Source organism: Falco biarmicus, chromosome 3, assembly GCF_023638135.1.
Source record: "Falco biarmicus isolate bFalBia1 chromosome 3, bFalBia1.pri, whole genome shotgun sequence".
Classification (NCBI taxonomy): Eukaryota; Metazoa; Chordata; class Aves; order Falconiformes; family Falconidae; genus Falco; species Falco biarmicus.
Genome location: NC_079290.1, coordinates 42,602,850 through 42,616,221, shown reverse-complemented (window position 1 = coordinate 42,616,221; position 13,372 = coordinate 42,602,850). Strand labels below are relative to the sequence as shown.

General features: G+C 35.6%; 1 protein-coding gene across 2 annotated transcripts in view; it reads left to right on the top strand.

Annotated features, from left to right (window-relative positions):
- PREX2 (phosphatidylinositol-3,4,5-trisphosphate dependent Rac exchange factor 2) overlaps nucleotides 1-13,372 on the top strand; it is a 180,819-nt gene that overhangs the window by 87,078 nt on the left and 80,369 nt on the right. For both annotated transcript variants that reach the window (XM_056331919.1, XM_056331917.1), the window contains 8 exons: nucleotides 438-510; nucleotides 1,680-1,822; nucleotides 1,968-2,060; nucleotides 3,368-3,516; nucleotides 5,941-6,026; nucleotides 8,258-8,394; nucleotides 11,415-11,532; nucleotides 12,405-12,589. In XM_056331919.1, the coding sequence (XP_056187894.1) occupies nucleotides 438-510; nucleotides 1,680-1,822; nucleotides 1,968-2,060; nucleotides 3,368-3,516; nucleotides 5,941-6,026; nucleotides 8,258-8,394; nucleotides 11,415-11,532; nucleotides 12,405-12,589 (984 nt within the window). The remainder of the gene's footprint in view (nucleotides 1-437; nucleotides 511-1,679; nucleotides 1,823-1,967; nucleotides 2,061-3,367; nucleotides 3,517-5,940; nucleotides 6,027-8,257; nucleotides 8,395-11,414; nucleotides 11,533-12,404; nucleotides 12,590-13,372) is intronic.

Genomic DNA, 13,372 nt, shown 5'->3' with positions numbered 1-13,372 from the left:
TACTAACTAAATGGACAAAAGTCAGTACCAATTTGCTGTCATCAATTCTGTTTTATTTTCAGTGAACTAGGAACAAGAACAAGGTATCCTGTCCACTCAGTCAACATGCATAAGTTTTATAAAATAAAAGTTAAAAACGTTGACGCTTTCAGATTCTTTAATGTTAAATTTTTATGGAGAATGCAGTGTTGCTTAAATGTTTACATTTATTTGTAACTATGAAGAGGTATACCATATAAAGGTCCCTTCCAACCCAAACTATTTTATGATAAACATGTATGTATTGTTTTATATGTATGCTATAAATGTATATATGAAGGTGGCAGTGGTAAATATAATCTTTAACCATTGTCAGCCGTGTGAAGTTATGCCATTGTGCATAGTATCCATCTTGGTGCTACATTAAAATATATTAAAAATATGCTGCGGTTTAATAGGGGGATTGCCGGACAAGGGAGGAAGCTATGATATTCGGCGTAGCTCTTTGTGATAATGGATTTATGCACCATGGTAAGTAAGTACATTCTGTACAAGGTACGCTTACCTTTTGTTTAATGCTGTTTACATAGCTGGAAGGAAATGCAGGGGCTGGTAGAGATATTACAGAAGGGATAGAAAGTTCTTTCATTGTATTGCTAAAGAGACCTGTGCTACTGTCTTCCGGAAAAAAAAAAAAAAAAGCTATTGTATACTCTGAAAATCAGTTCCAGTCAATTTTAAAACATGTACTGAGGAATTAATCTTCTAAAGTATTTAGGAGGGGGCAGTTTTATTAGCCACTTTGAAAGAAATTTCTTAAGATAGTAACACATATTTGGACAGGTGAGACAGTAACATTTAGGAAATATGTAGGAAAGAAAGGAGACATCTGGGGGGGAATGAAGGGAGTATGGAGGAGCATGACTTTGAAAAAGTGAAATGGTGACAACGGGAGAAAGTGGAGTGTAGAAAAATGGGAAAATGATAAGGACAATAGTGAAGAAAGAAGGAGGGAGATGAGAGCAGAAGTGTGTGCAGTACCAAAAATGAGGTGAACAAGGTCATGTTTAATACCATCAGAGGGAAGATTTCAGTGAAAGGATTGAAGCAGTAGGTAATTTACTGAAATAAAGAGAGGAAGAAATTATTTTCTCATCAGCTTGTTTAGAGAAGGAGGGAGAATTAACTTCCTGTCTGGCATTGTTCATTCTTTTTCCTTTCACTTTTAAACATACAAACTGCATACATCTGCTGTTCTAGTTGCTTCTACATCCCCACCAAACCCATTTCTAATACTGAACCTGACATGTTTCACCACCTGGAGAGTGCCAGAACTTGGTGGTAAGCATCTCCAGCAGTTTTCCAGAAGCACTGTTCAGAATCATGTTTTAAAATTCTTTTTAAGAAGAAAACTTTTGCTTGAACATTTTCACTAAAACTGTTTCGGGCTAATGTGTCATCCTCAGCTTGGTGGAATCCAGATGTTGTTGTTGAAAATGAGCTTAGTGATACCTATGTGGAACGGATCCAAATAAAAATTGTTGTTCACATTAAAAATTAAGATTTTCCTAGATTCATGCAGAAAAATAGTTTGCTAGCATTTAATATGTGTATGCATTTTTGGTATTTTCCAAAAGATGAAAGATTATATTAAAAAATTTAACAAAAAGGATTAATATGTGTGGTTTTGTATTATACAGTGTTAGAGAAAAGCGAATTTAAAGATGAACCACTGCTGTTCCGTTTTTATGCGGATGAAGAAATGGAAGGGTCAAATATGAAGCAGAGACTCATGAAACATGATCTGAAAGTAGTGGAAAATGTCATAGCCAAGTCATTAATGGTGCGTGAAACCCAATGATAGTATGCTTTGATGAATGAAAAAAATGATTGTTGTGACAATATGTTAGCACTGTGTATTGTTATTTAATGGAGATATACTTTAGCTCTCCTTTCTGAACAGTGTTTTGAACAATTTTGTTTTTCAGATTAAATCTAATGAAGGCACCTATGGTTTTGGTTTAGAAGATAAAAACAAGGTGCCAATTATTAAAGTGGTGGAGAAAGGATCAAATGCTGAGGTATCAAGTATTACAAATTATCTTCCCTGTTTTATTCACTTGATCACAGGTGTATGTTTTGTACATCAGTTTGCAAAATATGTAGTAGTAGAAGGTAACAACAACAACTTTCCAGGAAAGCTGTGGTTGTGAATCTTTTTTTTCCTCCTTTTTTTCTTTCCTTTTTTTTTTTTTTTTTAAATATTGTTCTGACCATTATCAACACTCATTTTCTGCTCAGGTAAATTGTTATGTTGAGCGGTGATATAAAATTTATCATTTTATTTTTGTACATTTTATAATATTCCAGTGATGACATTAATCATGAGTAGAATAAATATTTTTGGTAGAATATGAAATGAATATAAAGCTCGTCTGTGAGTCACACTTGATATATTTCATAAAAAAGGATGTGTCAAGCTTTGGATAAAGTTTAGAATTTGACAATCTGAATGAGTAAATTGCAGCCTTTCTGTTTGTTAGTATTGCTTTAGATACTTTTTGGTTAAATTCATATTCTACTGAACTGCATGGGAGTCTCTATACATGTATAAAGAATGGGTCTTTTCCATGAGAGAAAAAAATTGAACCTGGATCTCAAGCCTTTCTAAATCTCATATTGGAATAGAAATTTCAGATGAAAATAGATACGACAAATCAATAATATAATACAGTCACAGAGCCACACAGGAGTGATTTATAGCAGTCAGGTTTTGCTGTGATCTCAGACAGTGGTAAAGCTTAGCCTGTGCCCTGAGCTGCTCTGTGTACTCCTGCCATCCAGCTGGGTACAGTTCCTTTCTTGTTAGACCAGAGTTTAAAAACTCTATGCAATTTGGCTTGCCATACCTTTGGCTCAAAAGCCATGAAACGTTTGAGGATATTGTTTTGGTTTGGAACTTAATAAATACTAACTTACTAAAATATTAATCAGGTCTTTCCTTATGAAAATAAGCTTTAGTTCCTTTGGAGAATGATGGATGGACAAATTAGGTAATATCATAAAAAATAAACTGCCTCAAGCTATAGTGTTAAATATTACAAATATTAATTGATATTGTAATACTGTCATAAAATCTTGATTAAGACTAGTCTTGTATTTTGATCTCTTCAGAATGAATATTTACTGTACCCTTCATATTAGTTTAACCAGTTCTAGAAATGTTTTGTGGTGTAAGTCTTTTGCACATGGTAATTGAAGGAGGCGTAAAGAATGTACAGGAAAGATGTGTGTCATTATTTCTATTGGGATTTCATGCCAGCAGAAGAAAACATAATGTTAGTGGTTATAAAAAACAAACATATACACAACTGCTTTTGTTTTCTAGATGGCAGGCTTGGAGGTTGGGAAAAAAATCTTTGCCATTAACGGTGACCTGGTTTTTCTGCGACCCTTCAGTGAAGTGGATTGCTTCCTAAAAGCATGTTTAAACAGCAGAAAGCCCCTGCGGGTTCTTGTGAGCACCAAACCACGGGAGTAAGTTGACATTCCTTTGGGGGAATTTTTACAAACTACAGTTGAAGTGAATTTTAAAGGATTGGTGGAACTTCAGACAGCACTACTGTAAAGTTATTTGAAATGCTGCATCTAATCTGACTTTGTAAGGTCAAGCAATTTGATATGCTTTGATTTTGTTTTATTACATTTGACAGTCAGCAAAAGTGAAACACAAGTGCTTTAGTTCATCAGCTCTGCCACTTTAAATACCTGCAGGAGCCACAAGAGAACATGAAGTTTCCCTGACTATATGAACTGGTTTGATCACTTACCTCTCACTGTGTTTATTAAACAAGTTCCTCTGTCTGGGGATTAGTTGCTGGTTTGGCAGAAGTTGGACTCTGTGATCTAATGGGCCACTTCAGCATGTGTGCTGGTTGTGTTAACAGCAGGAGCAAGTAAACAGCTCTCCACCTTTATGTAACAGATGTGTTTCTGTTTTGACCATTCCTACCTAAATGCAATTTTTGTTACGTTAAAGAAATACAAAATGAGGCCTAATGGCTGGGTTCAGTAAGTATGTAAATGAGTATAGGTCTATTAATAAAGTTAATACAGTTGTTACTAGTTTATACATACGAAAGGAAGAGGAAAGTAAGAAACAGTGGTCAGGAGAAATTTTGATTAAATTTTGCAGGGTAAGGAGGAACCATCCTCTCTTACCAGATAGCGCAAAGTACCTTGGAAGTGAGTCTGGTTCAGTGGTGGAGTGGAGACACATTTCTCCTGTTATGCAGTGGAATGCATATGGCACCCAGAAAGGGGAAAAGAGCAAAGAAAGAAATATGGCATAAAGATGATCATCTGGACAGATACTCCGAGAAAACACCCAAACAAAGAAAAACAACACCAAAAAAATTTTCCTCAAACCAGTAGAAGATAGTGTTTAGCAAACATAAAAGGCATATACTTGGCCTTTCTTTAATGTAGATCTTGGTTTAATTTGACACATCTTGCCTGTAAAAATATGGGTGGATTTCAAGATTAACAGAGATGATCTAGTGAATGAGGAGTTCAGAGGGGTTGAATAATTTGTTTCTCAGTGCTGCCTGCTTTTTGTCAGGAGCTGCTGCTAGCACAACTGTGTTGGCAGAAGAGACGATTCTTTCCTAAATTCTTGGCCTAAATTGCCAGTGATGGTCTTTCATAGCTCATTAGCATGTTCACAAAACATTTTCAGAATGAAACCATATAGATTGTATCAACTTTAGTTAATATATAAGTATACTAAATGATGCTATACTTCAGAAAATATTTCAAATTAAAATCTATTAAGCTCAAGAATATTCTAATATTTTTAAAAAATGTGTAGACTTCAGTGGGTTTTGGATCTCACCTCTGCTGATAATCATCTCCAAATACTAAACGTGTATACCAGAAAAAACCGAAGGTACAAGAAATGATGCAGTGATGCTATTCAAAACCACCTGTAAATGAAGTTTATTACGGTCCAAATCTAAAATCACTTTTCAGCATCAATTTGAATTTGTCTGCTTTTGCACTGACAAATGGAGCTTGTAGCAAAGATCCCTTAAGTAATAAGGAAGCTGGCTCTGGAAGTAAAGGCTGCGAAGTTGAATGAGTGCACTGTTATGCATGACCTAACTAGCTCTGATTAGGGCTAATGCAGCTGTGTTGCTTTTCCTGGAACCTGAGCTGATATCATGCAGATATGCTAGCTTACTTTGGGTGAGCTCAGGGCTTCATTTTAAGGAGCAAATGTGAATTTTGATTCTCAGAACTGCTTTTGTTGGTTATGTTTGTCAGTAGGCATATCACTGTTGCACTAAGACCCAGCAGGAGTGCAGCACAATGTGCTTACAAGTTATATGAACAGCAGTAGCCAATTCTTGCTTTACAAAACCCAGTACTTTCTATAGGTGCTAGAAGAAAACTGCAACAAAATATTTTTTCAATAAAACTCACCAAGCAGACACTTCGATGGTAACAAATTGTAATATGGATCTAGTCTCTGCAGTCTAATGCAGTTCTTTTGTCAAGGCTTGCCGTGATCTGTGGTCCCCAGGCTCTGTCCTCTTAGCTGAGAGACTGCCTGCCTTCCCAGAGCTTTCAGTGTTCTGTGCTGTGGCAACTTACCCAAACTGCAGTCCCTTTGGGAGGAATTTTAAAGCCGTGGTGCTTAGGTTGTAATTGGCATATTGAATTTCCCTGCAAAATAGTATTGCCTTCTTCTGACTGGTTTTGTTATCTCACTTCGCTCTGATTTCTGATGTCAGTGGTACAAAGTGTCTGGAATATGAGCGATGCTGAATCTGAGACTGTGAAGTGAATGAAAGTGGGGCATCTTGCACCCTTTTAACCTACTTACTGTTGTCCACTTTTATCTTGAATAACAAAATGCTACCTTTTGCTGCATTCATATTGAATGTTTGCTTGTATCAGGACAGTGAAGATTCCTGATTCTGCAGATGGACTTGGATTCCAAATCCGAGGATTTGGCCCATCAGTTGTCCATGCTGTTGGGAGAGGTAAGAGCTGTCAATGGCAGTGGTAAACAGATACTTCATGTCTAAGTGGCATGGCTGAGATAAATCCAAATTAGGTCCAGTGATTCAGCTGAGATTCTTTGTTTCTTTTAAAGTAACATACAGTATTAAATAAAACAAAATAAGATTATTTTGTGTTCTTATACTTTGTAAGCTTTGGATAGTTTTTCTGGCTTTTGACAAATGTAGGGAAGTTAAGTTAAGGCTGTGCATTCTTTTAGACTAAGGAATAGCTGTTGGATGCAAAATCACCTCCAATAAATGAGTGTTGGGAACCACTCACTTCCTGAACATTAATTTGTTAGGTAGCCATGTGGTTCTGCAGTGTTCTGAAAACATTTTACAGAAAATGCAATTTTCACAAATCTTTTCAAGGGTGCTAGTAATCTAGTCTGTTTTAGTAATTGCAGTGTTTCCTCTAAACACTGTTTTGTCCATTTTGTGATGGGATTGTCAAATGCTTGCCATCCCTAACTCAGTATGTTATTGACTGGTACACTAGCAATAAAAGTCCTTCTGCAAAGAAGCATTCTTTGTTGCTGTCACATGTCGTTAGAGGTGGAGCCAACTAACACTGTATTTTCAGCTATTGTGGGGCAGTTTTGTCTTCCCCCCCTCCCCCCTCCCTTTTGTAATTGAGGAATTTAAAGTGAACAGATCTGCAAAGCAGCTAGATTTGAACAAAGCTGATGACTCTTTTTCTAGGCTGTGGTGCCAGAAATTAGGTTTTCAAGAGAAAGTAATAAACCACAGACTGTTGAGCTGATGTGATAATTGTTTCTGCACCTGGATCTCAATTCAACTGCCTATCCTTATTCATTAAGTACATACTTTATTCCAATTAGCCTCAACAATATGTAAGTGCTTGCTTGTGTGGTTTGCTAAACCTGAAAGATTTTAAGCATATGCTTAAATACTTTGCTGAATTGGGACCTTGAGTTTTTTGAAGAAATGGTATGGGTTTTTTTGGAGAGAGAGAGATGTAATAAGGCCTATTTAAACGTTTATTTTTAAATCTTTTTTTGGGAAGCGATCAATAGCTCGTAATGGTGTAATTTCCAAAGACTTTCTTTGATACTGCATTTAAAATGCAGCTCTCATCTAACCTGATAGTACCTAAAATGAAGGAAATCCAGGTATATTATTTAAGCTATTTCCTTGTCAAGTCTGCTCAGCTGACAAGTCATGACAAGCTTTCTATTTGTCAGCCCTGCAAATTCAGTCTAGCCTTTTCTTTTACAGGAGCTAGCTTCTGCATCTCTGCCTTGCAGTCTCTAGGCAATAGAGAATGTTCAGGTAGCTGGAACTAAGGCCATACTCCAACAGGCTGTCTTTCAAGACTGGGCTTGAGTCACACTGAAAAGACCTGGAGACAGCTGCTATTTTCGTAGTACCTATTCAATGCATAGAAGATTTTCCCAAGGTGGTTATTCCAGTGTGAAAATAAATTGTCAAACCGTCTATTTTATGTTGCTCAAAGAGAAAGTTTTGGTGTTGTTGGTTTTTTTTTTCTCAAACAAAACAAACAAAAAAATTGAGATCTCTTACTTGATTATCTTTGCGTATTTTGAATAAATCCGTAAAGCACTCTGTTATAAAAGAGTTGGTAAAAAGATTAAAATAAGAACAAGATCCTTGGGAATGCTTTGGATTTGGGTATTTTGCTTAGTGTTTAACAAGAAACACTAGTATGCTGTGATACTTTATGGATTATCAGAAAGCTGCTGTTTTATATTTAAAACACAGACATCTAAAGTAGTCAAGATGCTCATAAGCTTGCGGCATATAAAAAAAAATCACAATAAAAGTGGTCTATGTTATAATTAGTGAGTTTCAAGCTGGAGCCTTTTTATCCTTTTAAAATCCTTTTCTTTAAGACAGAATTTCCACACTGTCGTTTCAAGCTGGAGCCTTTTTATCCTTTTAAAATCATTTTCTTTAAGACAGAATTTCCACACTGTCGTATCACTAATCGACATTTGTTTTATTAAACAGCCTTTAGAAAAAAGTGTGATCTCTTTTTATGGAATCATCTGCTGGGGAACTCCATTTTCTTGGAGTCTAGCTGACTGCAGAAGCATCCTGTGGTCAGAGGAACTAAGTAAGAGTCAGTGAGAGCAGATTCTGATTTTTAAATCAGGCTTTTGGACTGAAAGCTCTAAAGGAGATGTTTAGGAAAAGAAGTCTGTTATCTGTGTGGGTTTATTTAATAGGAACGGTGGCAGCTGCAGCAGGTCTTCATCCTGGCCAATGCATAATCAAAGTGAATGGAATTAATGTTAGCAAAGAGACTCATGCAAGTGTTATCGCTCATGTCACGGCTTGCAGGAAGTACAGACGGCCAATGCAGGTATGTCTCACTTCATACCCTTGCAGATTTTCTTCTTTTTTTTTTTTTTTTTTTTTTTTTGTCAAAGTAAACAGCGTACTCTCTATCTTTGTCCACATCTGTTGTGTTTGAATGGGATGAGGGGAAAGGAGTGGTGAATAAAAGTGAAGGGAGGCCAGTTGAAGTAGCGAAGTTAAAGATTGCTCAATATATTGCTGATGTTCGAGGTCTATTTAATTTCTCCATTGAAATAAATATAAAGCTACAGCTCTTTTTTTTCTCATATGGTATTTTTAAAGGATTATTTCAAGTGTTTCTGCAGTTCTGTGCAGAAAGCATTATGAGGTATATTCTCATCGTGATGGAGAGGGATTTACACAGCTCTCTGCCAGCTCAGCAGCAGGAGAATGCAATGCAAAAAAAGCTGATCTTCTTCCAGGATTTTGTAACACTTCAGCACATAGCAGAGTGCACATATTCCACCTATAAAAGTCTCTGTCTTCCCATTGCATCCCAATCTTGGGAACAAACATACATTCAAGGACTCAAAATTTATCTTTTTTTTTAATACATACATGCAGTTTTTGTTATCTTTTTCACGTTAGTTTAGGAGAAAATCTCAGGATCCCAAGGCAAAAAATTTAAGAAGAAAACAAAACCAGCTGGATTCTGTAATGTAATTTTTCCAAGTTCCTGCAAATTTTTCATGAACTGTGATTCAGTATCATTAATTAACTTCACAAATGCTTCCAGTACATGTTAATTGAGAAGAAAAATCCAATTAAAATCAAGAGTGAAATCCTTCTCCCACACCAACTGCATAGATATGAGATAAGAATTACAAGTAAGAGGTAGTTAGAACTGTGTCATGCAAATACAGTCTTTATGGAAGTGTTTGGACATTTGTGGTTAAACTCTAATACAGAATTTAAGTTGTTACATACCATATTAAGATCAAGCCCACCTATTCTTTAAAGGAAGATGCACTCTAGTAAAGAGAGGGTGTTTTGTGCACTAGTAGCATAACTGGCTAGAATAATAGATAAGTTAAATTCTTTATAGCAGGTGTGTTCTCTCTGAGTGCAGCTGTAGAGTTCCTATAGGGATTAGTGACAACCAGAGAGGACTGATTAATGTTGGCTGGCATGAATGCCTTGACATGCAAAATTACTTTGTTTTTTTAATCCACTTGTGTAATATGTTGGAGTATTTAACACTTTTTCCTATACAGAGTATTTATTTCAATCTTAAAAAGCAGCTATCACAATTCAGCAGATCACAAATAACTAAAATCCCTCAGACTGACAAGAAAAACTTCATTTAGGATGTAGTGCTATCAAATGCTATGGGAGAAGTGTCTAGACTGAAATAGATGGCAGTTTTCCCATGGGTGTCAAGACAGCTGAAATTTCATTTCCTATTCAGAAGTTTGAGTTTTTAATTATTGGGAAGATGATTATGGATTTCTCCTATTTTGTAAGTACAGTGCATTAGCTTATTTAATTAATATCAATTTAATATTTCAGTCTCTCCTGTCATTGGCAATTGCATAATTGAAAGAGAACTTTTTCTGTTTCCTGCATATTCCACTTCTCAGGGTGAGGACTCTTCCTGATTGCCTGGAGCATGAAGTTTCATTTCAGATTCTTGCAGTGTGAATAACTGAGTAACTTCTTTTGGACAGTGTTTATATTATTTCTGTCTTGTCTGGAAAAAGAAAATTGAAAGCAGATTTTACTTCTTAGAATTACAATTTCTTTGCAGTGATACTCATCATGCTGTGACAATTTTATGCTTAGTTTGTGCCTCTGTAATGGTTTTGGAGACCATTGCTCCAAATCATACTGCATTCTGTCTTCTGTTAAATTTGGAGAAACAGACTACCAGTTTAAGTTGTTACTCCTTCTATTAGGTCATACTAAGATCAAATAAGTTCAGTGCCATTGAGTGAAAAGTAGAGCATGGATGAATTTAGGAAACAGTATCTTAGTCATACAAAAATATAGTTATCTATGATTAATGGGGCAAAGATAGCAGCTGAATATTGTATGTTAGAGAAGCATAATCAGATGTGCTTGGGATTTTGCGTGACAATTGTAACATTTGGCTTAAACTTTTGCTATCATTGCTTAACTTTGAACTCTTCCACAAACAACTTTTTAAAGTCTGTGAATTAGGATTAGTCATAGTCATGCCATTTATTCTGCTGTAGCTGTTGGAGAGGGAGTGATAAGCTGACTGCTAAGCTGCTTTTGAAGGGTAAGGGTAAGAGAAGAAGTAGTCTGGAGATGGCATGCTTGATAGGCCCTTCCACAAGGATATGATGGGCGTGTGGCTGAGTAACTAAGGGGGGAAAACAAGATCTAAGGCATATGTGTGGCTTCTTTATAGGTTGTATGACCAAGTCACTATTTCTGTGCTCATGTGTCACTCAGTTGCATGAGATGCAGGATTTCCAGGGCCTGTGATTCTGTCTTTTTTGGGGGTTTTGCTAAGCTGGGGCAAAAATAAGGAACATCTAGTAAAATAACTGTAGTAAAGGCAAGTATAAGTAATGAAAGCTGTAGTGTATATTTTTCTTGCCAGTGGCACATGGGTGATAGATTAACTGGACACAGCATATCTTTGTTCGGTAGATGCACAGCAGATTTAGCAAGACAAAAATCGGTTCTCTTTATTTCTTCACAACTTCTTGTCTCAAATACTTTTCAATGTGCAGTTTGATTTGAAATGCCTTATATTGTATTTGGCAGAGACATGAAACTGATGGATGTCATGGTATCACAGACCTCATATTGTCTCATGATAGTACATTCTGAAATAAAAAGCTGACAAAATACCTCAGATGGTTTTGGAGAACACCAAAATTATCTGTAGTTTTAAAAAAATGGTTATAAACTTGGAGCTCAGAAGGCAGTAAAGGTAGTAATAATCAGGGAATTAAAGCAAATATTTCATGTTTGAGAGCAATGAAATAAGTTGCTACCAATTGTACTTGCAAAGTTTTTCCTAGCTGTCTTTTTTTTGTTTGGTATTTTTAGCAAGATTCTATACAGTGGGTTTACAACAGCATTGAAAGTGCACAGGAAGATCTTCAGAAAACAAACACCAAGCCCTCTGGAGATGATGGAGGAGATGCCTTTGACTGCAAAGTGGAAGGTATGTGATGCTTGTTTTGATTTTGTTGTTGATCAGAACGTTTGTGTAGTAGCAAGAAAAATACAAGCAGTAGTTTTGTTTTCAGAGAGGAAGTTGCAAGCAGACTGTAAGGTGCATTTTACATAATGATTTGCTTTTTCATGCATTCTAAACATGTAAATTTAATTTGCCATTCTCTAAAAATTATTATATTTCCCATTTTGAGAAAAAGCTTCTGTGAACACTTTCGGGAAAATCTGTTCAATTTTCATTCATAGGATGCATAATCCTAGGAATTACCTAATCTGTTTTCACTACTGGTAATCATTTAAGGCTAAATTAGATGCATTAGTCACTACTGCACAAGAAATAACAGATCAGTTATCCTTCAGATTATTTTCAGGCAATTAACATTTAGATAAAGCTGCACTCATGCATCATGGTAATTAAAGCGACAGTTAACGTGAACTGTATTTATGTTCTCTGGGTAAATGCTGATACTGTGATTTCATTTCTGAATGTTGACAGTTTTTTCATGGTAATTTTCTTCTAGTTTATTTAAAGTTCTTAGTTTTCCCTTTTTTTGGTTGGTTTTTTTTTAATGTTTCTGGATTATAAATGAAATTAAATTAGTCCCTTCAATAACTGTTTCTAAAGAGGGACTACTGTGACTTGTCTGTTCATGCCTTTTTAGCAATCTAGTATTTTAACATCCATAAACCCACTGGTGTTCTGATTTTTAAATTATTCAGCTGGTAGGTAGGTTTTTTGATGAGCATTTTTAAATAGAATGATCAGAGTATACCTGTTACTAGAATGTTTGCCTGTGTCCTTTTCAGTTTGTTTAATGACCAGCCCTCCTCAACTGATTTGTGTTATTTTCTTTATTCTAGAGGTAATTGACAAATTTAACACTATGGCAATAATTGATGGGAAGAAGGATCATGTGAGTCTCACTGTTGACAATGTTCATCTGGAGTATGGGGTGGTTTATGAGTATGACAGCACAGCTGGAATAAAGTGCCACGTGTTAGAAAAAATGATTGAACCAAAAGGATTTTTCAGCTTGACTGCAAAGGTATGAAGCAATTTTTATATGTATTAATTCTTACTATGCTTAATACCAATGGACTGACATCTGTCTCTTGCTTATTCTTAGGATTATATGTATTTTATTTAGTATCTTACAATTGGTCACCTTTATACCTTTGACATTTTGGAGAATGATTGTGCATCCAGGAAGCAAACTAAGTTATGGCGTGGTTAAAAATTGAGCCTCTAAACTGGAAAAAATATAAAAGAACTTTAAGGTCTTCTGTTCCTCCTGCCCCCCTCCCTTTTTTCTTAATTATCAAAGAAAACTTGAAAGAAAGTCATAGACTCACTGATATGTCAAAACTTGGTGAAAGTAGGCTATAGTTTCCAAAAGTTACTTAATCTCATCAGGATTGCATGTTCAACTTTTAAAATTTGTTTCAGTAGGAGGAGTAGCACAAGCTCTGTCTTTTCTGCGTTTGAAAGTAAAATAAAGCTGTACATACAGGTGCAAAATCACAGAGGAAGAAAAAGAAAAAGTGCAACTTTAAAATTTACTTTGGAGTTTTTATTTTGTGAATATTCCAAATAGTAAAATCTGTGATTGCTGTGAATGGGATGTGAAATTTTGTATATATATAATACTGTCTGGGTCAGATTGACAAATATTGTAGTAATACAGCTCTCTTACTAAGTTTGTTTTCATCTTTTCACACACATACGCATGCTAGCAAAGCACAATTAATAAAAGTATGAAAGCCCTTTTTCTTTACTTTTGGAGAGTGTATTGATCCCTGCAAATTTCTTTTTCTGTTGATATTTCCAT